The 27,373-nt window shown below is 34.7% G+C and overlaps 1 protein-coding gene across 1 annotated transcript in view; it reads left to right on the plus strand.

The window, feature by feature from the left end:
- The first annotated feature begins 394 nt into the window (after nt 1-394).
- Nucleotides 395-27,373, plus strand: part of LOC149534891 (small acidic-like protein) — a 54,647-nt gene continuing 27,668 nt past the window's right edge. Inside the window, exons 1-4 of the mRNA XM_089803738.1 lie at nt 395-582; nt 659-701; nt 777-859; nt 964-1,002. Of these exons, the coding sequence (XP_089659864.1) occupies nt 545-582; nt 659-701; nt 777-859; nt 964-1,002 (203 nt within the window). The 5' untranslated portion in view covers nt 395-544. The remainder of the gene's footprint in view (nt 583-658; nt 702-776; nt 860-963; nt 1,003-27,373) is intronic.

A 27,373-nucleotide genomic window follows, 5' to 3' on the forward strand; every position in this document is an offset into this window, starting at 1 on the left:
AATTAAAATAATAGTAATAATTTAAGTACTTTTATTAAAAAAATCAAAATTTTTTAAAAATTAGAAATTCAAATGCAAAGATATAACATTTAGCTCTATATTTATATTTGTAGATAGTGATAATTAATATTGATTAGAGTTCATTTGTGAGGTGGAATTCATTTGTGAGGTGGAAGATAAAAATGATTGTTTTTTAAAAAGTTAATCCATTTGTCACAAATGTGAAAAAGATAAAGTTGTAATTAATACATTGAAAATTAATTTTACTCGTTACTATTTTTACTCTCAACCAATCCCAATAAAGATAATTAGCTTTTTCATATTTTAAAATGATAGATAAATGTATCAACATTACAAATTTGTTTATAAGAAAAAAAAATCTTTGCCTGCTATTGGGTCGGATGAAAAAGTTATTTGCAACTGATCGATGCGTAATTATCCTTACCCTGCCGTCGGCAGGAACTAATATATTGCGCTAAAGGGTCATCAGTGCAATGCAGTGATCAGTATTCAGGAGCGAATTGAGTTGAATTACTTAAGAGTAATGTCTACTCGGAAAGGGCCTCCCAAGCACCAGAACAAGTAAATTCTGCTATTTTATTCTCGTGTTTCAGTTTTCATGTTTTCAAGCTATAATATTGATGGAATATTGATTTAGGTTTGCATGGAAGTGGGATGCGGCGAATAAGAAGAATGAAACGGTAAAATAATTTGTGTCTTATCTAGCATCGGAAAAGTTGAAGGGTCAATAGTGGCTAAGTGGCGATTATGTGCAGGAAGTTGGAGGGAAGTTTCGCCCCTATTCGGATATCACAGGAGTTTGCGGGCGCTGTAAAGATCAGATTGAATGGAAGCGCAAGTAAGCACGACATGAACAAATATTAGCTGATCACATTTTTAAGCTCATTACTTGAATTTACTTTAAATGCTTAGGCGTCGTTGTTTTTATATTGAATGCTCCAGATACGGAAAGTACAAGCTTTTAACAGAGGCTGCAAAATGGTATGGTGCTCCTTTTTTCCGGTTCATTGTCATTTTCTCTTAGAAATCAATAGAATGCACTGAAATGTATGTGTTTTGCTGAGAGAGATGAGTATATATATATATATATATATATACACACACACACATATATATATATATATATATAAAATCTATTGAAGTATATTTTGGAAGTGACCATGTAGATATAATTGAATAATTAAATGGCGGGATCGTGTTGATGAAGTGTGGCACTCATTCCATTTATTTTTAATATTTTGTTTAAAGCTCACTTGCCTGCCCGTTCATTTAGTTTCAGAACGCGATTAAAATCTGTTAATCCTAGGATGTGCTTTCAAGCAAAATGTGACAGGTTCTCTAACATGTAACATTTAAGGAGGTTCAAAATTTCCGGGAAACTGTCCCCAGGTCAAATATAACAACAGTTCACGGTATGTTACCTTCCCCAATTTTCTGACAATCAATGTACATGTTGGTTCAATACATAGAAAGAGCTTAAGGAGTAATCATTTATGGACTCATTACCAACCATATAGTTTGTATAGATACCAAAAGATCACTAAGTTAAATCTGTGAACCAGAATTTGAATTTTTTGTATTGCTTTGTGGAGTTTTGGAATGTTAGCTGGAGGAGGGGTTTCGAGACGATGGCCGGCAGTGCAAATACATGCATAAAACATGGACACATTACTCCAAAACAAGTTTTATTCTTCACTGTTCAAAACCAGTTCAGATCCAAGGGTTGAGATTAATTTGTTAAAATATCGAGGTATCATTGTGGCAACCCAAGTTCAAATTACAAAGGAAATTTAATGTAAAGGGGCTTCTAGTGTGAAGATGGTTTCTAAATAAGTTTATTTACAAGTTGCGGCTCCTAGCCTTCCGTAGGTTGTTTCAAGTGCGGTTGTTCAAAAGGAGCTATATCAGTATAATAGAAGAGTTTCTGTTGGTTGATGCTCTTATATATATGTTTGTATGTCAGTTCAAAGATTTCGAGGAAGCACCCCTTGTTGGGGCATGGAGGAATATTATCCAGCAATGTTGAGGGACAGTGACCTTTGCAGGGTCTGGAAGCAGAGCTCCCATTGATATTGGGGGGGCAGCAACCAAGCCAAACTAAATCCTCTGAGACTACATTGGTCTTAATGGTGCATAGCATTTTTCATTATGTTATTACAATTTTTTCTTCAGTCCAAATCCTCATTGTTCATGAGAAATTATTTAGTTTTCAGAGAGCTAATAGCAAAGCTGGAGAATCTGATCCTGTGTAGTTGAAGACATGAATATTGGCAATTCTCGAATATTTTACAAAAACTCCTTACAGTAGTCAGCAGAAAAGTCAACATTTAAAAACTTGATAACATCGAAGACCATCCTACCCGCACTGCTTCCTCCATTCTCTACCCCAAGGTGTCAGCGGTGTACAAATTGAGAAATATTTGATTACCAACTTCCTAAAGGTAAGATAAGAGAGCTTGCATCTCAGTAAACAAAAGCAGTAACAATTGTTTTAATAGTCTAGATTTTTTTTTTGCCTCCAACACCAAATAAATATTCCTTCTTTCTTTTAAGTTTGGAACCCAAAACATTTCTACACGTCATCACATTGTGTCTGTACAAGCGTTGATACAAACAAAATCATTGTGATGAGGAGGTACTTCTTGTTTATAAATGTACTTTGTTGTTGCCTGGACCAAGTGGACTTTTGGCATCTTTGAGATGGTCAAGGACTTCTAGGAGCACTCAAGCCTTCTTGGGGGTATTGGGGCACCCCAATAGAGGGTAGATCCCAGAGTTGAGTATTGTTTGTGTAAGGCGTCTTGGAGATGTCCCCATTTGTTGGTGAGGGTGATGGCAGCGTGGGTGTGAGTAGGAGTGCAAGTGATTTTTTTGTCCCTTTCTTCATGTCCTTGAAATGTCCCAATTTTCTAAACACTATATTTTCAGGCTAAGTTACGGGTTCAAATTCGGATGCAAATGCAGGTATGAGAACCTGCTATGTGGGTACATGATTTTTTTTGGTTTTTGGGGGGAGGGGGGTTTGGGTGTATATATATATTTATAAATAAAAAACACAAGTAATATATATAATTAATGTCTATGTTCATGTTTGCAATGAAAATTAAAAAAATCATTATAATTACAAAATGTAATTCATGATTCATCAATCAGAATCATAAGGATTATCAAAAAAATCATCTTCATCTTTGGCTTTTACATGTTTAGGATCATTTAAACCCAAAGCAAATCCACTTGCACTAGATGCATCATGTGTCGGGATGTAATCATCATCATAAGCTGTAGTGAGTCTAGTAAGATCCTCAATGATTGCATCCAAGTTGGCACATTCAGGGTCTACATCCCAAAGCTTCGCTGCCCCATTCTTGTATTGGATTCTTTAAGACATGACAAAAGATGTAAGTTGGATACCAAATGACAGCAAAAGTCCTGGACACTTCATGAAGAAAAATAACTTTTACTCTCCTTGAAAAAAGTAACCTGCGCAAAATTCTAAAATGTGAAAAATCTCCATGTTCATAGAATGAGTTGGGAAAAAAGAAATAATAAGAAAACCTTTGAAAAACTGGAAGGCCACTCAATTTTGTGAAGAGTGAAAGCTTTGGGTTGAAATAAATCTGCAGAGGTCATGAATTTGTCTTTGGTCCACGTGATAATACTCTTAATGCTATCTGTAACTCTTGGAGGGCATGTGTAGCTTGTATAAGATGACTGTGCTCAACATTTATCCATGCATTTTCCAATCTCTTGACAAAATCTCTCTTGGAAGGCATGTGTAGCTTGTATAAGATGACTGTGCTCAACATTTATCCATGCATTTTCTAATCTCTTGACAAAATCTGAGGCATGCCTCCTCTAGTTCACTCAAATCCTTTTTTGCAGAAGCTCTCTCAGCTGTTAATCGACAACATTGAATACCAATTGGAAGCACAAAATCCTTGTAGCCACCGCTAAGTTTGTCGAAAATTTGGTGCAATATTTGGGAAAAGGTTTGAACTTTGTCAGAGTCATGGAGAGCCACATATATCATGTGAAAGGAATTCACCTTACAGAATGTTTATAGAATAAAATAGCTGCTAAAAAATGATAATACGTTTGGCTTCAAGTGATGAAACTCACACACTGTCACTGTACTATAATTGTTACTTGCCATCAATAAAACATACCACCATTTGAAAATGAATAAACAATGGCATATGAAAATGATAAGTCAATGGATCACGAAGAGAGTCTTTTCTGTAACTGACTATGCCTTCAAAACCTCCACTGATGACTGCACAATAAAAACTGTAGGCAGACTGCCAGCATGGAGGAATCACTTGGATGCCAAGAGGATTTACTGCAGGCCAATTGAGATAAAAAACAAGAAATATAATGAGATGGCGGTAGATGAAAACGAATAACACAAAGAGGAGTACCATAGAAAATGCGAACGCACAGATGCATGCGAGTATTGCAGATAACACAACCACCATAGATGATACCAACTCAGCAGAAGCATACGAATTTCATAGAAATGTGACGGTACATTCTGAAAGTCTTTAAGCCTTCGAACATGATGCCATAATATAGGAGCACATAATATATAAGCATGAACAACTAACTGAACGAGTAACAACAGAGGATATGAACATTATGCTATGACTTGAAGAAGGATAAAATCAGAACTCTCAGACTCCAGTAATAAGGAAGATATAAGTGATATCAGAATTGCAGAGTATAGTCATGCTGAAGACACAAATCACTGCTATAAAAACTTAACACTTACAGATAACCTGCATAGAACATAGAGAAACTGCTGTATATAATAAAACTTTGCTACAATAAGACTTGACCACCTCCTAATCCAAGTCTGTATCATCTGCTCTTAAACAGAATGACTATCTTCAGGAGTAAAATCGTTGAAGAGAGTCAAAGATGAAAAGACTAAGAACAACGAACCAAAGGTCTTTTACATAATTGACATGTTCAAAATGTCCACCGCCATTTCTATAAAATGACCATCAAAACAACTATAATCAGCTTATTCCGACGCCATGAAGGATGAAGACCTCAAAGTATAAAATTATTGCATATAATTATCAGTGGTGAAAAGAAAACCAAACATCCCAGATAAAATGCTGGCACACTCAGAAATTCGCGATAACAAAAGGAGAAAGTCTTCAAAGATTTATAAACATATGAAGAATACTTCTGCTAGACGAACCATGACACCAAAACGAGCAAGATAAAATATGAACCAATTAATTGGATATAACAGAATTCATGACAGCAGCTAGTACAGGTATGAACAAAAGATTTCTATTGCTGCTACATCTTTAACACTTAACATGTTGCCTACAAAGATAGTCAATGCAATCTGCAACAGATAAACTAAAGAACAAGCAAAACTTCCTTATCTGTTGTTATCTAACCTGGCTCTCATACCATGTTAATGCTTTGGCTAGAAATATAGATACACGTCAATAAACAAAAAGAACAAAAAAGGGCACATAAAAACACAACAATTTATCCTGGGAAAGTCCTCCAACTTGTGGGGAAAAACCTAACCACACCAGCGAATACCTCTTTTATTAAAATAATAAATGTCCAAGTACAATGCATTCAACTGAATATAATGCTAATCACACAAAGCAATCATACATATATTGAATTGAGAGACTCTTCATATCATACCCGAAAGTCTCTTCATTTTCAAAATGCGAGTATTTTCATATTTCCAAACGCTTGTCTCTTTGCATATTGCATGCCTCTCTATATGATAAAATGTCAGTTATTTAGGTTGACAGACTTGGCACACCTTGAATGCCAGTTTGCACTCACTTGATTATAAGAAAGATACAGCTGAATATATCTTTTCTCTACCAATATCAGAGGTAAAGATCTCTATCAGAGCTATAATCTTCAACAATTACAAGAAGTGTAAGTATAATATCAATTAGCATAGTTTATATTTTTCTATAATATTCGAAGTCCAAGCAAGACTAAAGCATGGAGATCATTGAATAATCGATATACATAATAAATAATATTCATACCCAGCTTGATAGTCTGATGATATCGGGTCTTCTCCCTTTTAATATTTCTTTCTTACTGCCGATATGTCTGAACTATTACATCTTCCTTTACTTATTTTTGCTGATGAGTGAACGAGTGAATGTGGGTATGATAGGGTGACACCTAAATGATAGATGTTCCTCACAGACTCCCATGTGCTAGTAAAGGACGATGTTTCCAGGCTAAGGGGTGATTTTGCATTGGAATTCATTTCTCCAGTAAACATAGCAAATGGCATAACACAGTGAGTTGCCCAGGCTAGGAAAGAAGTTTGAAACAATGCCCAGAAGGCAAAAAGTCTTCCTCCAAGAGTTATGAGCAAAGTATATTTTTTCTGAAGTTCTGACAATGAAGACCAGCACACTGGAAAACTTCCACAAATTGTGAAACTCAAATGACACTCAAAAAGCATGCACCACACCAAAAATTCAAAACCCACATCAGAAAACCTCAAAAAGCTTCATTTTTTCACAAACTCATTATGCCATCTGCAAGCCAAAATCATAAAAAACTGAGTCTTATAACATCAAATAGCTAGGGTGGATTTTTGACCTCCTGAACGACAACACTGAAGAGAGCTTTTGTCCTCAAACAGCAAAAGAACTCCCAGAGCTCATTCCAGCAACATCTTGTTAAGTTCTCAAATCAGCACTTGCAAATGAAAGCTTGGAACTCATATTTATAAAGTGGAGGAAAGAATTAGGGAAACACTCTTCACTATTGTATCTCATCTCTGTGTCATTATCTTTTAGAACAATTTAATAATTCGTCTAATTGGTGTCCCCTTTAGAGCTCATAAAATAGACTTTTAAATTTTCTAAGTCTTCACCTTGCTTTGGTGTCACCTTATGAGGTCAAAACTTGCTTTTCAAAAACAACTTAAGTTGGGTCCCTTCCCTAGGCATAGCAATAGGTGACATAGCATGAACACTATTAAAGTCCCTTAGGTTACAATATAGAGTCACTTTACGAAAAACCACTTAAGTGAAATAAATAAAATATTATAAACTATTTAAGGGAAATTAACAAAATATAATTCACCCAATCTTAGAACTCACTAAGACAGTGATTTCAAAACCACTTCACTCTGAACTGAAAGGAGATAGATAAGATAAGTTTATTAATGTCCAACGAAAGACCACCAAGGGCCTATGGGATTGGAAAAATTGCCCTACTGCCCAAAATTGCCGATTGCCCAAAGTGACACTTAGGCCGATTGCCCAAGATTGTCCAAGAGAAGAAAATATAATAGATTGAAGCCAATTGCCCAAAATTGTCCAAGATAAGACAAGATTAGAGGCTCAGGCCAATTGCCCAAAATGACACTAAGAATAGCCTTGTCCTAAAAATAGAAACTCTACTGGTACACATTGAAATCACCTGCTACAGCTTTCCACTGGACACTTGAGTCCCTAAACAACTCCATTTAGCCTATGGGAATATATCCCAATTCATATGTACTGTATAATAACAAATAACAAACAATAGTTAAATGACTGACTGTTCATACTAATTGACATTCAAAGTCGACAGCAATATAATTGTCGTTTTTGGTTGTGTTTATTAAGGTGGAGGTGATATGGAGAGTCACGATCCAATGGGACGTGGCTCCACGTTACCTATATAATAAAGTCAACCTGCGTTTTATCATCACCATCAAACACCAAATGCACATGTCTTCCAGAGCGGATAAAGCACAGGAGAAACTGAAAATCTTGGCACCGTTTATTATATGCTTTGCCAAAAATTGCTAATAAGTGCAGATTGAATTAGAATAAAATAACTACTTCAAAATAACAAAAGAATCTGATTATATAAGCATTGTTATACATCTTAATATAACATAAATTGTGATGTGAATATCAGGATTTAACTGTGTGATTTTTGAGTCAAACTCGATGACCCATGTTTCATGAGTAGTGATTCAACATGAATCCATCTCTCATGAGAATAAATGGAACACTTAGCACTCATTGGATCTAGGTGATGCTCACAGGGGTGCTTCACCCCTGTGAGCATCACCTAGATCCAATGAGTGCTAAGTGTTCCATTTATTCTCATGAGAGATGGATTCATGTTGAATCACTACTCATGAAACATGGGTCATCGAGTTTGACTCAAAAATCACACAGTTAAATCCTGATATTCACATCACAATTTGACTAGCTGTGGAAATCATCTCCTACATAACATAAATTTTGAAGATAAATTTCAGTTTGAACATTAGATAAATTTGATAAAACTTAACATGGTATCAGACCAGGTCTAAGAGACGATTCTGATCAGATTTATTTATCCAGTGCACTAAAATATTCTTAATCCCTACAGCCTGCCAAAATGGTGAATGGTATGAGACTAGAGGGCAGACTCGAAGGTGACTCAAATTTTGCAGCATGGAAATTGCGAATAATGTCAATCTTGAAAGAGCATGATCTAAAACAGTTTATTGAAAAATCAGACCAGCCACCCAAGGGGGGGTGATGAATTGAGTAGATGGGAAAAAGATAATACTAAGGCTTATGAAATTACTTGTGGATGGTGTTAAGGATCATCTACTTGTCATTACAAAACTAGACACAACACATGAAATGTTCAAAGCACTTGAAGAGATGCAGACAATACCAGCAGAATTCTCACACTAAAAAACAACCTCTTCAACATCAAGATGAATAAAGGGGAGTCTATCGCTTCATATTTCATGAGGATAATTGGCGTTCTCATGTAATTGGTTGCAGTTTTGGCAATCCTAATTAAAGATTTAGGGAGAAATTCGAGCCCTTGATCTAGGATTGATCTTGGCCCTTTATTGTAATGGAGTAACTATAAAAGGTCGATGCCTTCTCATTTGTAATATATTAGATTAGATTAGAGGAGATGAGCTAGAAGATTAGAGTACACTAGCTAAGAGAGAGACTTGATCAAACTGTTGCTACGATGCTATGAATTTGGTTGATAATTCATTGTTGGTTCTTCATGTTGGATTACTTTTTATTGCTTTGGAGTGTTGCATGGAGTATATTTCTTTTCATGTTAAGTAGTTTAGTCAAATAAAAGTAGTTATGGATGTTTACTTAATTGTCTCGACAAATCTGGGCCATTAACCTCTTGCTAATGGTAAGTGTGCCTTGTGTGGTGAGCTGATGAAGGCACTTACCTTCAATTGATATTCAATCTTTAATTTGCATCCATTTGATGGGGTTGAAAAAGATATATTGTTGTGAAAACCGTTTTTATATTTGTAATGTCCCCTTTTTTGGTCATTGAGAATTCTAAAGTCAAATTCATAAAATATTAATTTTGGCTTAATGGAGCTTAACGAAAAGTTATAAAATGGGTCAAATTCACATTCTTAAGCGAGTTAAAGGTGACAAAGAAGGAAAAGACGAAAGGACAAAAAAGGGAACTAAAGGGTCACCATTTTGAGCATAAAAGAGGAATGTTTCATTCATTTGAGAATGCTTGGTTTATGATTCAGATTTTAGTTTCTTTCTTGGAGAGCCTCTTGGAAAGCTTCAGCTTTCATGCAACTTGAGAATGCAAACCCTTGTGCCGATAAACAGTGGACGCAAAGCCATTGTCTGTGGAGACGTCACACTAGGTGTCTCATGTGTGCTTACAATTTTTTTTTCTTAGTATTCCTATTTGATTGTAAAACTGTGTTTAAGATTGGAATTTTGAATGCTAGTTATTGTATTGCTGATGTATAATGCAATATCATATTCTTGTAAAGTTTCTAAAAACTTATCAGGACATAAAATTAAAACTCTTAGGACTGATAATGGAGGGGAATATACCTCAGATTTGTTTAAAGAGTTTTGTAAAGAAATAGAAATTAAGAGGGAGTATATTGTTCCTTATAACCCGCAACAAAACGTGGTAGCAAAAAGGAAGAATAGAACAATTATGGAAGTTGCTAGAGCTATGATATTTGATCAAAATCTAGAATATTATCTTTGGGTAGAAGCCTCTTGTACTACAGTTTATATTCAAAATAGAACTCCTCACTCCTACCTTAGAGATAAAACTCCTGAAGAAGTCTTTAGTAAGATTAAACTCAATATAAGTCATCTTAGGATTTTTGGGTGCCCGGTATATATACATGTTCCAAAAGAAAAGAGAACTAAGTTAGAACCCTCTGGGAGGAGAGGTATATTTGTAGGGTATAGTGAAACATTTAAAGCATATAGGATTTTCATACCTGGTCAGAAAAATATTGAACTTGGTAGCGATGTAATTTTTGAAGAAGATTTAGCATTCAAAAGAGCCCTAAGTTTTGAAGATCCCTCTCCCTTACCTAGTTTTGAAAGAACTACTGAATCTGAGTCTCAGAGGGAGAACATTGAATATAAGTCATCTTAGGATTTTTGGGTGCCCGCTATATATACATTTTCCAAAAGAAAAGAGAACTAAGTTAGAACCCTCCGAGAGGAAAGGTATTTTTGTAGGGTATAGTGAAACATCTAAAGCATATAGGATTTTCATACCTGGTTAGAAAAATATTGAACTTAGTAGTGATGTAATTTTTGAAGAAGATTCAGCATTCAAAAGAGCCCTAAGTTTTGAAGATCCCTCTCCCTTACCTAGTTCTGAAAGAAATACTGAATTTGAGTCTCAGAGGGAGAACATTGAAGAAATTGAAGAAATTGAAGATGAAATTCAAAATCTCAATCTTGAAGAGACTCAAAGTTCTAAGAAAAGACCACTTTGGGCCATTAAGACAGTAGAGGAAGCACAAGACTTCACTGCACCATCCAGAACAATTAGAGAAAGTAAAATGCTCAAAAGATTTTCTAGTTATACAACAAACATGAATGATTTGTCTAAATCAGAACCAACCAACGTTTCAGATGCTATTAAACATATAGCTTGGAAGGGTGCTATGATGGAAGAATACCAATTTGTTATGAAGAATGATGTTTGGGAAATTGTTCTTAGAGCTGAAGGAAAATTTGTTGTTTCTTCCAAGTGGATATTTAAAATAAAGCATGCTATTGGTGGTAGCATTGAAAAATTTAAAGCTAGATTTGTAGCCAGAGGATTCTCTTAGAAAGAGGGATTGATTATGAAGAAACCTTTGCTCCTGTTGCGAGATACACCTCTATAAGAGCAGTCTTAGCTATTGTAGCATCAAAGGGATGGAAAGTACATTAGATGGATGTAAAAACAACATTTTTGAATGGAAAGATTATAGAAGAGGTATATTTGGAGCAACCTGAAGGATTTGAAACTCATGATCTTAAAGTTTTTGTTTACAGGCTAAAGAAAGTTCTCTATGGGCTTAAACAAGCTCCAAGGGCTTGGTATGAAAGAATTGATAAGTATCTCACCGGCTTAGGATTCTCCAAAAATGAAGGTGATCCAACTCTATATTATAAAAGGGATGAAGATGATATGGTAATTTTGATACTGTATGTTGATGATTGACTAATAACAGGTGATGATCATCTCATAGATCAATGCAAGAAAGATCTAATCAGAGAATTCGAGATGAAAGATTTGGGACTCCTTTATTACTTCCTAGGATTGTAAGTACGGCAGAATTTTCTGACAACATTATACTTAATCAACTTAATCAAGGGAAGTATACATTAGATATCTTAAAGAGATTTGGAATGTGGATTGCAAGTCTATGTCTTCTCCAATGGAGACTAATCTACATAAACTTAAAAGAAGTAGCAACAGAATCACCCTCCATAGATTCTACTCTCTAGAGATAGATGATTGGGTCTCTTATGTATTTGGTAAGTAAAAGACCTGATATTTGCTATGTTGTTAATGCCTTAAGTGAGTTTATGTGTGAGCTAAAGGAGATTCACCTAGTTGCAGTCAAACATATTATGAGATACTTACAAGACACTCTTAACCTTGGGCTCAAATATGAGAAAGTTGACTTAGATTTACATGGAAGCGTTAAGGATAGAAAAAGTACTACAGGATGTTATTTCAGTTAGGATCAACAATGATATCATGGATATGCAAAAAATAGTCTTCAGTAGCACAGAGTTCCACAAAAGCCGAATAAATTGCAGCAACGATGGCCTCTCGGGAAGCAGTTTAGCTTAGAAAGATACTTGTGGGATTATTTGGTCAAGCCATGAATCCTACGATTATTCATTGTAATAATTAGAGTTCCACCAAGCTTTTTGTGAATCCAGTTTTCCACGACAGGTCCAAGCATATCGAAATTCCTTATCATTATGTAAGAGATATGGTAGTCATGAATATTGTAAAATTAGAATACATTTGCACTGTAGATCAAATAGCAGATATTCTCATCAAACCTCTCTCTCGAGTGAAGATAGATCACTTAAGGAAAAGACTTGGTATGGTTAAATTGTATTTTATTTGTATTCTTAAAATTATTAATAAAATAATTTTATTGTCAAACTATTGACTATTATGGGCTCCACCATTTGTATTCATTATTTTAGGGGTGATTATCTCTGAGATAATGAACACTTGTATGAACGACATTATGAGAGATGATGATCTCTTAGAGAATGTGCTAAACAATAGAGTTCTACTATAAGATCTAGAGGAGTTCAAGATCACATTGTGATGTAGACATTGTTATAAGTCACAATTTGGATAAAGGAAGAATTTTTATTATTCTCCAGAGTTTATCCTTTGTTCTGGTAGATCTTAACTCAGGATCATGTCGTGATATAGGAATACTAGTACCTATGAGTTACAACTTGGATAAATGAAGAATTTAATTATTCTCCGAATTTATCCTATATATTGTGTTCTTTGCAATACTATTATTACTAGTATCAGTGATATGTCATATCATAGGTTTGGTAATATGACGTAGTATCATGTGTTCAATGGTACCACATGCTCAAAATATTCAGATAGATATAGAGTATCATTCTATGCTTATTCATTGTAATTGATGATGCTAGATATGTTATCTCTCAGCATGATTATCAAGTTAAGAGGGAGTGTTAAAACTGTAACTTGGATCCTCATACTGTTCTGAATGTGCAGATCACACAATCCTCCTCTTCTTATGGAATACCGTTTTATTGGTTATTAATACCTTGCACCTTTTGTTAGGCATAATTGGCAATCCTTGGTAATGACTGTTTGTTAGCTTTAACATTAACTAGATTAGTTATGTTAGTTAACATTAACTTATCCTTTCTAGGCACCGATAATGAGAAGGTGTTTTGGGCCAACCTAGATAGGATCATGTCCCTTTAAGGGACATGCCCTTTGGTTATGGTATATAAGGGGGGTGAAGTTGTAGTTAAAGGACACACAATTGAACACTAAGTCTGCTCCTATAAACAACACTGCCTCAAATTGATACCTGCCGTAATAAATATGTATTTAAGAAGAACTATTAATATTGTCATCTCATTTCAAGGTCAGACAATAAAGAAGATCAAAGCAGCAAGAATATTAAAGGTATTATTTTAGATCTAATCATTTAGAATTTGCAGAAACTTTACAATTCTGAGGAATTTTATGAGAATCTACTGGTTTATATTGTTGGTTTACATTGCATCTTCTTCTGTTTATGTTCTGACAATGATTTTGAGATAAAATTGGGCAAATATCCATTTGGGATACAGTGGTATCAGAGCTTCAAACCTACCATCGTGTTGGGTATATAGTCAGGGTCCCGCAAGAAACGAAGCTACAGATTCAGGATTATTTATCTCATTTAAGCCATGTCTGTTATCAAAAACAAATTTGCAGAAATAAGATATCTTAAAGAGTTTTACCTTTACATTGGAGATCAATGAAATATTTAAATTTGAGTTAAATTAAATATTATATTATTATTGTGAGTTCATATGAAATTGTATTTGTCTGGTGGGAAAGTGGGTAAAACTTGAGTGAGAATTTCCTTTGTTGGACAATTACATCTTGGAATTCTGAAGAGATAATATTGCAGTTGATTATTAATGGAAGGCTTTGAAATTTTGTACTCCTAGAAACTCATCTTGGTTATAGCAACCATTTATCAATTCATTGCTTCATTTATGGATTTAATAATTTCTATGCCAGACTATTGAAGACATTTAATGTGCATTCAAAATGTCGTTGAGTCCAATGACTAGTGGTAACAATGGAGTCAAGGTTCTCGGGGAGGAAGGAGATAGACAAGGATCCTATCATTGAACAAACTCAGGACGAAGACTACAAACAATGATTATTAGTATGTAGGGCCTGCATACTCAGCGAAACAATAACACCTATTGTGGTAGCTGGGCGTCACGAGAACATGCAAATCGAAGGAAGTTAAAGTGCTAGCCTCTCTGTTAATAGAGAACAACTGGGAATAGGTAACTGTAATCTTAGATTGCAACCTGTGGCACAAAGACGGTTGACTTACAGAGAAGCCGACGAATGAACAAATCACTATTGCCTTCGGGGTTGAAAGACATTTCTTATTGGTATCAAACGCTAGTAATTCTGGCCCATCCCGATGAAGGAAGTAGTATTGGCGGGAAACAGATGTTTTAGTAGGAAAAACTTGTAGAAGTACACGTCTTGAGCAAAAGCTGATACTTCGACGACACACTACCTCATAGTTTGGGATGTCCCCACTCTGATATATAATTTAAATAATAAATAAGTATTATATATAAAGTAATATTAATAATAATATTAAAATGATAATATTTTATAAAGTAATATTATACTAAATATCATATTATAGTAATACTAATATGATATAATACATAATACTATTATGATTAAAATATATTTTGATATAAAAATGCTAAATCTATTATAATATAATAATATATACTTGATATATTAATAATATGCTTTATGACATTAATATAACTAACCTTATTAATTAATATAATTATATCATTATTAATATAATTATATTATTATTAAAATAATATAACAAACCTCATTAATATAAGAATATTATTAATATAATAATCATTATTGGAAGGACGTGACTCTTTGGAAAACATATATAAATATCGAATATCAAAGAGTGAAAAAGGATATGGGAGAAAATAAATGAAAAGATCTATAGAGAGAGGGTTTTAAAACTAATGTCCAAAAAGGGGACATTACAAGTGGTATCAGAGCAATGATTCTGCCATCCTGTGAAAAAAAAAGTATTATATTGCATCAAATTATAGAAATTATTCATAGAGTCAGAGAGATTATACAAGAAAAAAAGATACATCACTGAACAGTAACAAATTATAGAGAAAAATATTATAAGATTACAGGGATCATCTGGAATCATACCACAGTTAAAGTTTAAACGCGGCGATGAATCTAATAGCCCAGTTAACAAAAGAGTAATTGAACGGAAGTGTTTGGAATGTGACAATAAAATTCTATGAAACCATTATTCTACAAATTCTCACAATAGACAAATTAATGAGGGAAAAGGATGATAGTCATCGATAAAATAGGAGAATATAGAATCTAAAACAAAGAATCCAATAGAGTATAAGGAAATCACACGTTTAACTGCCCTACATGTGATATTATATCAAATATATTATATGCAGAAAATTTGAAATGGAGTTCGGGAGAAAGACCAGACCCAAATCATTACATTGGTAAAAGAGGAAGAAATTATATTGGATTACATTCGTAAGAGAGGAAGCCCTGATTATTCGCAATAGGATAGTGATAAGGAGAACACAATAGCATGTCTGAAGATATAAGAATTCAATCGGAGAAGGATCGCCCAAAATTAAAAGGACATACAATGCATTATAATAGGAGAGATAAAGAACTAAAAATAGTATCATCCCTACACCATGGAGGTACCAATAGAAGAAATATGGTATAAGAAGGAATGAATTATATCAAGACAAAGGGACGACACGACACTGCTCAACCCTACATTATAAATAAGTCATGATCCTCTAAATAAGATTGAGAGATATATAAATATATAATCACACCCTTAATGCAACAATACCGAGTAGAAGATAATATAATATGCAACCCATTATGTTTATGGACAAATATCATGTGGCTATTTAACTTCCTCTAGTGTGCTTTATTTTTTGTGGGTTTCCTTTTATGAGCTTTCAGACAGATTTAATATTCTATCTAAGTACAAACATGTAACAATCCTCATGAAATGAAACTACGGACATGACAATCTAAGGGTAGTTAATAGTTCAATTCACATGGATGAATCATTTAGGCATTTAGCCTGTTGTCTTATAATCATCCTATTACGTTTTATTGCTCTCAGAAACATGATACAAATTGTAGTACAGCACCAATATGTGCCCAAAAAATTGATGACCCAATGTCATCCATACAAATCATACTGAAAAAGAACTGTACCCTAGATGGTGTATTTTGTCTATACTCAAGTATTAAGCATGAGCAGGCTAGGAGGTATAGTAGCGGTTGCTCCACTTGTGGCTGATATTCCTTTTGAGTGTAAGGGAAATTGAAGTCTTTGAATTCAGATTCTAAAATGAGAAACCTATTACGAATTATTCAAAGTCTTTGTACTGGAAGTGATTGTTCACAGTAGTCTTCAATGCAAATCACATGGAAAAAGATTAAAAGATGTTCAAGGATATATGCAGCTTCAGATGAATTTGTGGATGCAGCATCACAAGAACGATAAGCCATTGCTGAGTATCGAAGGTAGAGATAACATCATCACAGTTATGAGATTTTATGGGGAATATATGAAGGCGGAAACAGTTTTAAGGAAAATGTGGAACGAGAAGAGCCAGTGCTGGAGCTCCTACAATCTTCGTCGGGTTTCACATTAATTCTCACTGGGTACGGCAGCAGCGTGCGTGGTGACGTGGATACCCGTCCCCACACATAATACAAGGATATAAGAAATGAATACGTTTGTGAATGAGTTTCAAAGTGGAAAAAGAAGCCAAGTTCGAAGAATGGATGCTACACTTGATGAGGAAGCAAAGGGCAAAGTAAATAAGAGATCTAAATATAATCAAGAATGTAATGAAAGTATGAAGGACCAACAAGAGCTAGATGAGCTGCAATTTTAGTAGAATACATATATGTATGTAATAAAATGAATTATAATAATTAGTGAATCAAATTACCTCCTAAGTAGACCACCTTGATGGATGTCACTGGCTGCCATCAAGGCCAAGAGGGCCAAAGTTCCGCTCTTGGGCTTAGGTAGGAAGAATAAGATTACCTCCTAAGTAGACCACCTTGATGGATGTCACTGGCTGCGATCAAGGCCAAGAGGGCCAAAGTTCTGCTCTTGGGCTTAGGTAGGAAGAATAAGATTACCATCTAAGTAGACCACCTTGATGCATGTCAATGGCTGCCATCAAGGCCAGGAGGGCTAAAGTTCCGCTCCTGGGCTTAGATTGATTAAGACTTGACATCATGTCAACTCTATTCAGTTGAGAATCCTCCAAGTAGACAACCTTGATGGATGTCAGTGGCTGCCATCAAGGCCAAGAGGGCCAAAGTTCTGCTCTTGGGCTTGGTAGGATATTGGTTTAGAACTAATTTATCATGACTGAACTTTTCTTTGGAGCTATTATATACATGTACATGCTAATAATTGTTTGTGTTGCAGGATCTATGATCAAAAAGCATACTGGGAATTATATTTTATAAATTATTCTCTTTGCTCTACTTCATTGTGAAAAATAATGTATGATGTGTTTGCATCGTTTTTGCTCCGTGTCTTCATCTGTCTGCATCGTGTCTACTTCGTGTATGCTCTGTGTTTTCATTAATATTTCATAAATATCTCTTGTCTTTTGAATGTAAATATGTTTTGTTTGTGTATGAAAGATTTTGCTTGAGGGCAAGCAGATTCGAGAGGGGAGGACTGTGATGTCCCCATTCTGATATATAATTTAAATAATAAATAAGTATTATATATAAAGTAATATTAATAATAATATTAAAATGATAATATTTTATAAAGTAATATTATACTATATATCATATTATAGTAATACTAATATGATATAATACATAATACTATTATGATTAAAATATATTTTGATATAAAAATGCTAAATGTATTATAATATAATAATATATACTTGATATATTAATAATATGCTTTATGACATTAATATAACTAACCTTATTAATTAATATAATTATATCATTATTAATATAATTATATTATTATTAAAATAATATAACAAACCTTATTAATATAACAATATTATTAATATAATAATCATTATTGGAAGGATGTGACTCTTTGGAAAACATATATAAATATCGAATATCAAAGATTGAAAAAGGATATGGGAGAAAATAAATGAAAAGATCTATAGAGAGAGGGTTTTAAAACTAATGTCCAAAAAGGGGACATTACATAGTCTGTGGGAACAGAGTTCCTAAGAGACATCTCACATAATGCAGAGTGGAGATGATGAGAAATTGGGTATGGTCTTGCAGGATTTGTTCTTCTGCATTGACTTTGAAGTAATTTGTGATGCTGAGCTTTGCCAACATGACTGGATGTTTCTCAAAACAACAGATAGCTGAGAGATATTGTGTAAGACATAGGAACTTGTTAAGCGTTGTAACAGGGAGCAGAGAATTCAAAAGCTAAGGTCATCAAATCTTTTCATGTCGTAAAAGTCAGTGGGAAAATAAAACGACAATTCTGGAGGCTACAACAGTGGATAATTATTCTACAATATTGTGAATAATATTTATTCAGTAACTGCTCTGCACGTTTGGTGTATGATGCAACTGAAAAATTAGGAGTGTCATTTCATAATCTCTCCCAGCTGTAGATGACAGTTGTGGAATGATATTGGGAATATGAAATATTAAACTGTCATGAATGAGGATAGAGAAATTGGTTTTCTATTCACCGTCTCTTATTGGTGACAGTCACTGAATTACTCTGGGTGGTGAATATATTGTCAGATTTTGTGCCGTTACAGTGTGGTGGCTGGTTTCAAAACAAAATTTCCTTGAAACGACTGGAACTGGTGGGATTCCCTGTGTCAACATTACTGTATGCTTAACAGGTCTTATATTTAGAAAACGACAGAGGTGAACTTGTTTAATGGCACAGCTTCTTGTGTTGGTGAAAATGCTAGCTTTCCCAATGTTGGTGTAGAACGATATGTTTAACCATTCCTGTATTCAAGTGAAGCTGTCCATTTGGTGAAGGTATCTGCTGTTGTCTGCAATTTCCAGATTACCGTGTATGTACTCCTTGTGTGAAGTTGGGTTGAAGAATATAGTCTTGTTGGTGTTGTCGATTGGTAAGGGATAGAAAGTGGCAGCGGGGCAAAGGAAGTCGAAGGCAATGTGAATCAGCTCGTGGTATTCCTGGAGAACACTGGAGCTCATAGCAGTACCACTGGGACAAGGGGTAGCTGTGCGTGCAATTGCTGGAGTGGGATGTTGCATAAGCCATTCCATAGGCAATAAATCTTACAACCAGGTCATGTGTACTATGCTTGTTGGTCGATCATGGTACAGCTAAGAATCAGTGATTGAAGCATTCCAAATCTTATGTTTTGAACCAGATCAGGGTGTTGATCAAGAATTACTGTTTCATCGTGCTGGTGTTATCTCAGGTATTGAATATTTGTTTCCAGAATTTAAATAGAACAGTATTCAATATTAAAGTTATTGGAGCTGAGTTTAGTGGTCGTTTCCATTTCAAAGGGGAAGAAAAACATCAATATTTAAACAGTAGTTTGAAATCTCGTATCCCTATGTTAAAAAATTGATTAAGTTTAATAAGAACTGGTGTTTATCTGGTGGTGATTTACCTGCTAGCCAGTTGTATGACACACGACACATACTGAACACAAGTCAGGTGTACTGGATTACAGACTGATAGAAGGGAACAGGCAAAGGTATATCCTTATAATATTTTGAACTCCAAGATATCAAACACTTTTTTGAAAGGGTAGATAATTGTTTTGGAATGAATCCTAATAATTGGTCAGTTTAATATAAACTGCTGTAATATCTGGTATGTTTCATTTCAGTTAGAGTCAACAAAATTGCAACCAAACCTTATTTGGGTTGTTATAAATGGGGAAAATACATGGCTACGAAAAATTAAAGAAAGACATTGTTAAATTGCAACAACAGTTGGCCCAAATTTCCAACTCAATACGAGGACTGAAATAATGAACATATATGATGAGTACAACAAATTCCCTCCACAGGTTCAGAAAGAATTACCCTTCGTCGATTATGTTGACTTTCACCCAAAGCTGCAAAATAAGACTGATATGGCAAGAACGAAATATTATGCATTGGCCCAGAATTTCCTTACGAAAGATAAGTGCAGATATTTGTATAAGAAAGACAATAATCAGCCGGTTGATGATCTTGAGAAAGAAGACCAACCAACTACCACACCTTCTCATGATCATGGAGGAGATGTTAAACATGGTACAGGGTTATTGATTGGTAGCATGGAGGTAGAGGTCTCTTGTGGGGCTGGAGACACTAGTGCTCTTGATAAGCATGTTGATAAAACTTTGGAGGAGATTGTTCAATTAACCAATGATAAGGACTCAATATCTTTTGTGAGTGTTGATGTTGATTTTGATTCAGACTTGCGGGTCTCTACATTTGGTATGGATTCTCCTTGTGATGCATTTATGAATACGATGCTGCCCCTAATTCTTTTTCACAATTGAGTATAAATGATGGCAATCGATGATACAAATATGTATGCTAAAACACTTTCTCTCACCTCATACACATTTGACTTATCTCATACACCAACTAGTTCACCATATTTGGAGAGTCAAATGAAGGTAATAGAACTTAAGATTATTGCAACTGTCATATTTTGATAACATTTTTGAGATGGTTGAAAACCACTTTTGGAGGGAACAATTAGAGAGAAGAGAAAAAAGACTCCAAGAGTTCTCACATTTGCAGGTAATTAAAGAAGCAATGAAATCAGATTACCTACACCTTTTAGATCGTGATCATCTCTTTGACCTTGCACAGATTTACTCAGAAGCATTGAGGAAGAAGGAAGCTGAAATAGACATATGTACATATGACCTTATGAATGCCAAATACACCCCTGAGTCTACTTTAGTGGCATTTCATGAAGCTGAAAATTAGATTGCCGAGTTAAATCAGAAATTAGATTTGACATACTCTAATTCTGCCCAACATTCAGATATGACCATTGAGGAGGTGGTCAGTGATGATAGTGCAAGGGCTGATTAGATGAAGCTGGATTCATCCACTTCCAGTTGGTATATTGTACTTAATGATAAGCCATTGATGAAGGTTGAGGTTATATGCATTGTGACTATACAGTGATGACTACTCGTCACTGTTCGTTTGATCCACATGTGGAGAATTCGATGAGCCGCAGGTGTGGGTTAACTCAGAGATTGTATCATCCATTGTGGGATGAAGGTCTGCTAGCTTCGCAAGATGGCATTAGAGGCTGGAAGTATTTGAATCAAGTGGTGATGGGAGATAACTTACAGGGGCACCAACTAGTTTTTCACTATAGTGATATGTATTTGAGTCGATTACTTATATGTCACAGGGGCGTCATGCGGATATAGGTTTATAGGGTGATTATGGTGTTAGTTGCCACCAACTGGATTACTTGTAGAGTTAGCACATCCATAGGGGTCTTACAGAGGTTGGTTCTAGTTATGAGGTTGCCGGTTCCTTTAGTGGTTTGTATCTCCTTATGGACAATGGATGTTGGAATTGTTTTCTTTCAAACCCAAGTAATGACAGAGTTAGCAGTATAGCTTGGTTGAGTTTCACTGATGACCTTCATCAATCTTGGCATGGTGAATATGAGAATTTGGATAGTTGGTGTGATGCATGTCCTTACATAATTGAGGGAGGCGAGACATGACGGCTTTATGAGTCACTCACTTTTGCGATGTTTACTCTTGTGACACCTACTATTGGATTACTCCACGATTTCTAGTAGGCTGCTATGGTTTATGAAGTAATTTGGCAGATATTATCCTCTTCATGGGCACAAGTATTACAGGAGTTAGTGGGTGATATTAGGGACATCGCATAGGTCTCTATTTGGGATCCAAGGATCATAGTGGTGGATTGGTTGCATCCTTATATTTGGTTCCTTAATTTGGCATATCTTGATTATATAGCTACTGGTTCGAGCTATGGAGTGCCTTACAGATGGAGATGGGACCTTGGAATTGGATTATGGACTCGAGATTGCTTGAGGGCAAGCAATCTTGAGGAGGGAGGACATGTCATGTTTCCTAATTGGGACATCAAGAATTCTAAAGGCAAATTCATAAAATATTAATTTTGGCTTAAGGGAGCTTGATGAAATGTTATAAAATGGGTTGAATTAAAATTATTGAGTTAAAGGTGACAAAGAAGGAAATGACGAAAGTACAAGAAAAAGGAACTAAAGGGTCACTATTTTGAGCATAAAAGAGGAAAGCTTGATTCATTTGAGCATGCTTGGTTATGGTTCAGAGTTGAGTTTTCTCTCTTGGAGAGCCTTTTGGAAAGCTTCAGCTTTTATCCATCTTGAGGATGTAAACTCTCGTGCCGGTAGACAGTGGATGCAAACCCATTATCCGTGGAGACGTCACACCAAGTGTCTAATGTGTGCTTACAGGCTCATTTCTCAGTATTCCAATCTAACTGTAAAACTGTGTTTAAGATTAGATTTTTGAATGCTAGTTATTGTATTGCTGATGTATAATGCAATAACATATTTAGAGGTATTTTATGAGAATCTACTGGTTTATATTGTTGGCTTACGTTGCATCTTCATCTGTGTATGTTTAGAAAAGTATTTTGAGATAAAACCGGCAAATATCCATTTAGGATATTACAATATTCCTTAGAAGCTTGCACTAGGTGGGTGGGTTCATTGATTAAGATACATATGGCAGAATCAAAGTTCATTAATGTTTCGTTGCATTCATAGTTAGGAGTAGAAGTAGTTGAAGTTAGCAAGTTTAAGCTTAAGTTGAAGTGAAGTTGGAAAATCAAAACTGTGTTTTCTTTGCACATTGCGAACCCAAATCTTCAGAAGTGCAAAGAGTTGATATCTGTTGACTGAATTGCACAAGTCCCCTAAGCGATCACCAACAAATCACATTATTTCAGTGAGCTAGTATCCACAAATTGAAGGAACCTTGAAGTCATTTCACGATCTTGCTTTGCAAGCTTAGCATGAGAGATTACTTTATTTAAGAGAGGATTGAGTAGTTGGTGTTTCATTTTGAAACATTGAGTATTTGATTCTGTATGTTGTAGTGGAATGAAACTCACATCAATAGTAATGTTGATCAAACCAGCAGTTATGTTCTTGTATGTGCTTTGTTTATAAATTTAGTAGGTCAGTGATGCCGAGTTATCTAATATGCAAAATGAAGACAATATACTAATTTTTTTCACTAATAATAAGACAATATTGCTAGGGGTATTATGAAAAACAGACATTTTCTATAACAATGATAAAATCTTATTGTATATAAACTCCTAAAGACTGCTATGCAACATTTAATAAGGACACATAATAATTGGACCTTAACATTATTCTTTAACCAAACAAAATTTCACTAAGCAATAGCCTTGAATTCTGTCTCCTGTGATCCGTTTGGGTTTCATTAGGATCTATTATTAATAATGGTGATATTGTATTATCGAACCCCCAACTAAGCCTGTTCCCCTTGCTTGAGAGTCTGAAGCACATTTTAAAGGTGTATTGGTATATGCCTATAGCAATAATACACATGCCATTTACCTAAGTAACAATACCCTTTTCTTCTATCATTGTAATTTACACTGAAGTAGTGTCAAAAGGATGCTAGTATAAGTTAGGATTATTTATTATTTTAAAACATTTTTTAATTAAACTTTCTTGCGTCTCAAGCAGAATCTCCTTGAAATTCAGATACATTCAATGGGTGAACCATTTGGGGGCAGACCCAAACTGGGATTAGAGCCCAGATTGGATTGGATTGGGTTTGTCTCGGGTTCCTCTAAAACCTATTAACTTAGCTCCATAGGAAAAATGATGTGTAAAGTATGAAGAACTGTAAAAATTATAACAAAGGAAAACAAAAGTTTTAGCAGTACGAAGCAAGAAAATGTTGTTTTCTTAAAATGTTTATAACAGCAGTGACAGATACCTAAGCAGTATAGCCTATTTAAAAAGAAAAATGATCTTTTCCTGTTTGTTTAATATTATTTTATATTTATTTCAATTCTTATTATTCTGTGTACATACCAAAAGTCAGGAAGCCTAGTGGGTTATTTGCCGTAAAACTTGCTGGCAAATTCACCTACAAAATTGGAGATTTTTGGGGAAAAACTTGCCCAAATTGCTTCGTCTTTTTGCTTGTAAAACAATTAACTGTTAAAGTATTTTAGGCACATGGCTGGTGATTTGGGAATTCGATTTGGGACATGAATTTACAGGTTTCATCACTACTTTTTCCTAAATTGGGAATGCATTTGACAATGCCATTTGTATTTTTTTTTGCAAGTTCATGACCTGCAGGTTGTGAATTTATCATTCACAACTTAATATCCTTTGATTCCTTTCTATGGTGGTGTCTGAAATTGTTGAAATCTCACTGTTTAAACTTGCAATACAAATAATTGTCAATTAATTGACCTGTGAGCTTGCAGGTTAATAAAACTTGCAATATGAATGGAGTTTCATTTAAATGACTTGCATGCTTGTATTGTCACAACTGTTTCAGTGGAACTTCAAGCCAATAGGTCATTTGAGTTTGTAATACAAACAAAACTAAAAAATTCATATAATCTCCACAACCAACTTTCTATTAAATTATTTACAAGCTTGGATTTTCACAATTATAACAATGAAAATTCAAGCTTGTAGATTGTTTAAACTTACAATATGAAAAAAATCATATTAAATTGATTTGTATACTTGAACTTTATGATTATAAATGTGAAAATTGAAGCCTACAGGTTTTTTAAATCTGCAATATGATTTTTTGTAAATTCATATAATTTTCACAGCCAACATTATATTGATCACTGAAAACATTATGCAACATTTTTCAAATTTTTTCGGTTTTTGAAATCTAAGCTGCTGACTATTAGAATATTTTTAATATTTTTAAGTTTTTAGTCTCTAGCTAAATTTAGCTAGTTCTAGTTTATGGTCATTTAGGCTTTCTTTTTTGCTTGATTATTCTGTTCCATTTTAGACATCTTAATTAAGACAACTTTGCCTTTTTTGTTTACGCTATTATTAGCATTTTGTAACCTATATCAAGAGTTCAATGAGAAGATGCATCTAATGAGTGTTAATTAAAGAGAACACAAAAGAAATAAGTAGAGTTTAGATATAATATATAAATACATAGTGGGTACAAAATTGCATTCTCATGCGGAATGCTGATGGCGGGAAGCAAAATCATAAATAGTTTCAATCTCTCAAACTAGAAGTAAATACTAAATACATCAATACAATCACATTTTTCTCTTTCTAGCTGTTCTAGCAAGAAAGCAAGGGGGTCAAAGAAGGGCCCCGCACTGGGATTGGGTGTGAGTTGTGTGATTGTGAAGTCTGTGGCTGTGCCTCCTCGCTCAACATCCCTATTGATTGGCTCGACGTCTTGGAAGAGGATGTATCTTCTCCTATATGTGGCACTGGTAATGCCTCCTCCTTTGAGCTTGAATCATCATCATCCTCGTCGTCGTCCTCAATGTCATCCATTGTGAAATGAAAATCTGTTCCAACACCCCTCTCCATGGCTTGCCTCTCCAAATTAGCAATCTCATCCATTGAAAACAATGGACCTGGCTCCTGTGCCGTCCAATCAGAATAAGGATCTATCTCTTCCGGATCAAGTGGACCAGGTAGTGATGAACTTTGTGCCCTTTTTATGCGTAACTTAAGATTATAGTGCACATAAACAAGGTCATTATGCTGTCTTTGAGTCATTCTATTTCTTTTCTTTTTGTGGATGGACTCAAATAAGCTCCAATTGCGCTCACAATGGGATGTGCTACAACGTTGGCACAAGACTCTGAGAGCAAAATTCTTTAATTTGGGTTGGGGTTATTGCCACCCCAACTTGCCCACCAATCATTTGCAAAACAAAATATAATAAGTTATAAAGCAATGAAGAAAGATAATTAGAAACCACAACTTATCAATTTGCAAAAGTTTTAAAGTTTGACGCTTTACCTTGGTGCTTGAGTAGCTCTTGCTCTCTTTGCTAGCATAGAAGAGAAAAAATTACCCCTCAGTTCCATATAGACTTGTTGTTGGGTCACAACAAAATCTCTCTCCACTTCATTGGATATCATTCTCTCAATGCATTTAGAGAGACCTTCCATGACCTCTCTGTTAGGATCTGAATAGGAATCATCAGCCCTAAAACAAATAGAAAATGATAGCAAGTCTTACTACATAACCTTAAAACTAAGTTGCCGGTTTGGATTCTGGTTCGGATGCGGGTTCAAAATTTGTTCGAATATTTTTTTGTTTGGGTTCGGGTTCATTTTGGGTTCGTCTATACAAGACTCTATCTATCTATCTATCTATCTATCTATCTATATATATATGAAAGAAAGCACCGAAGATGATTGTTAATAAAATTGTCAGGTCTTGCAAAGGACTAGGAAAGTACTCTATGATTTCAATGATTGAATTATGACCAGAAAAATATCAAGTTAGCGCATGTAGAACTTCTGAATTAAAGAAATATATATTAGAAATATTTTTAGATTGTATAAACTTTATAACCTATTGGCTTCAGAAATCCATCAAGTACCAATAAATTTTATAACCTGCTGTCTTTATAACTTTATGTACCGATAATTTTTCTAAACAATATCTATAGACAGAGATACACAAAGAAATAGCTATAATCTTTATGTAAAATAAAATTGCAGGGATCATGTGGACCGCATGAAAAATGATTTGTAAGTTTTACTTTAGTGGAAGAAAAATGTTCATCGACCATCACTTCATCAAAGGCTTGTGTTAGCAGCGACTTAATCATGAGAGGACAAATCTGTGATCACTAAAAACAAAGTTTTATATTAAATGACATTTTAAATTTATTGCCCATGCATAACAAACCCAGAAGAATGGTTATTGCACACGTAACCTAAAAGCAAAAACGATGAAAATAATAGTATTAAAAAGAATTAAATTCCATTTAAAGTGGTCCACATTCGCAGGTCATTCGCACGACATTCATTTTGGGCACATCATGGCTAGCGAATGCCTGGCAAAAATCATTGCAAATTCGACTGGGGTCCATTTTGGCAAATTTGCAGCAAATTCCTCAGCAAAAAAGACGAATTCAAAACGATTTTGGTTCGAACCTGACTTTGACACGAATCGACTATTGAATTC

This window comes from Cupressus sempervirens, chromosome 10, assembly GCF_028749045.1.
Source record: "Cupressus sempervirens isolate cs-2001-9-10 chromosome 10, ASM2874904v1, whole genome shotgun sequence".
In the NCBI taxonomy this organism is placed as follows: domain Eukaryota; kingdom Viridiplantae; phylum Streptophyta; class Pinopsida; order Cupressales; family Cupressaceae; genus Cupressus; species Cupressus sempervirens.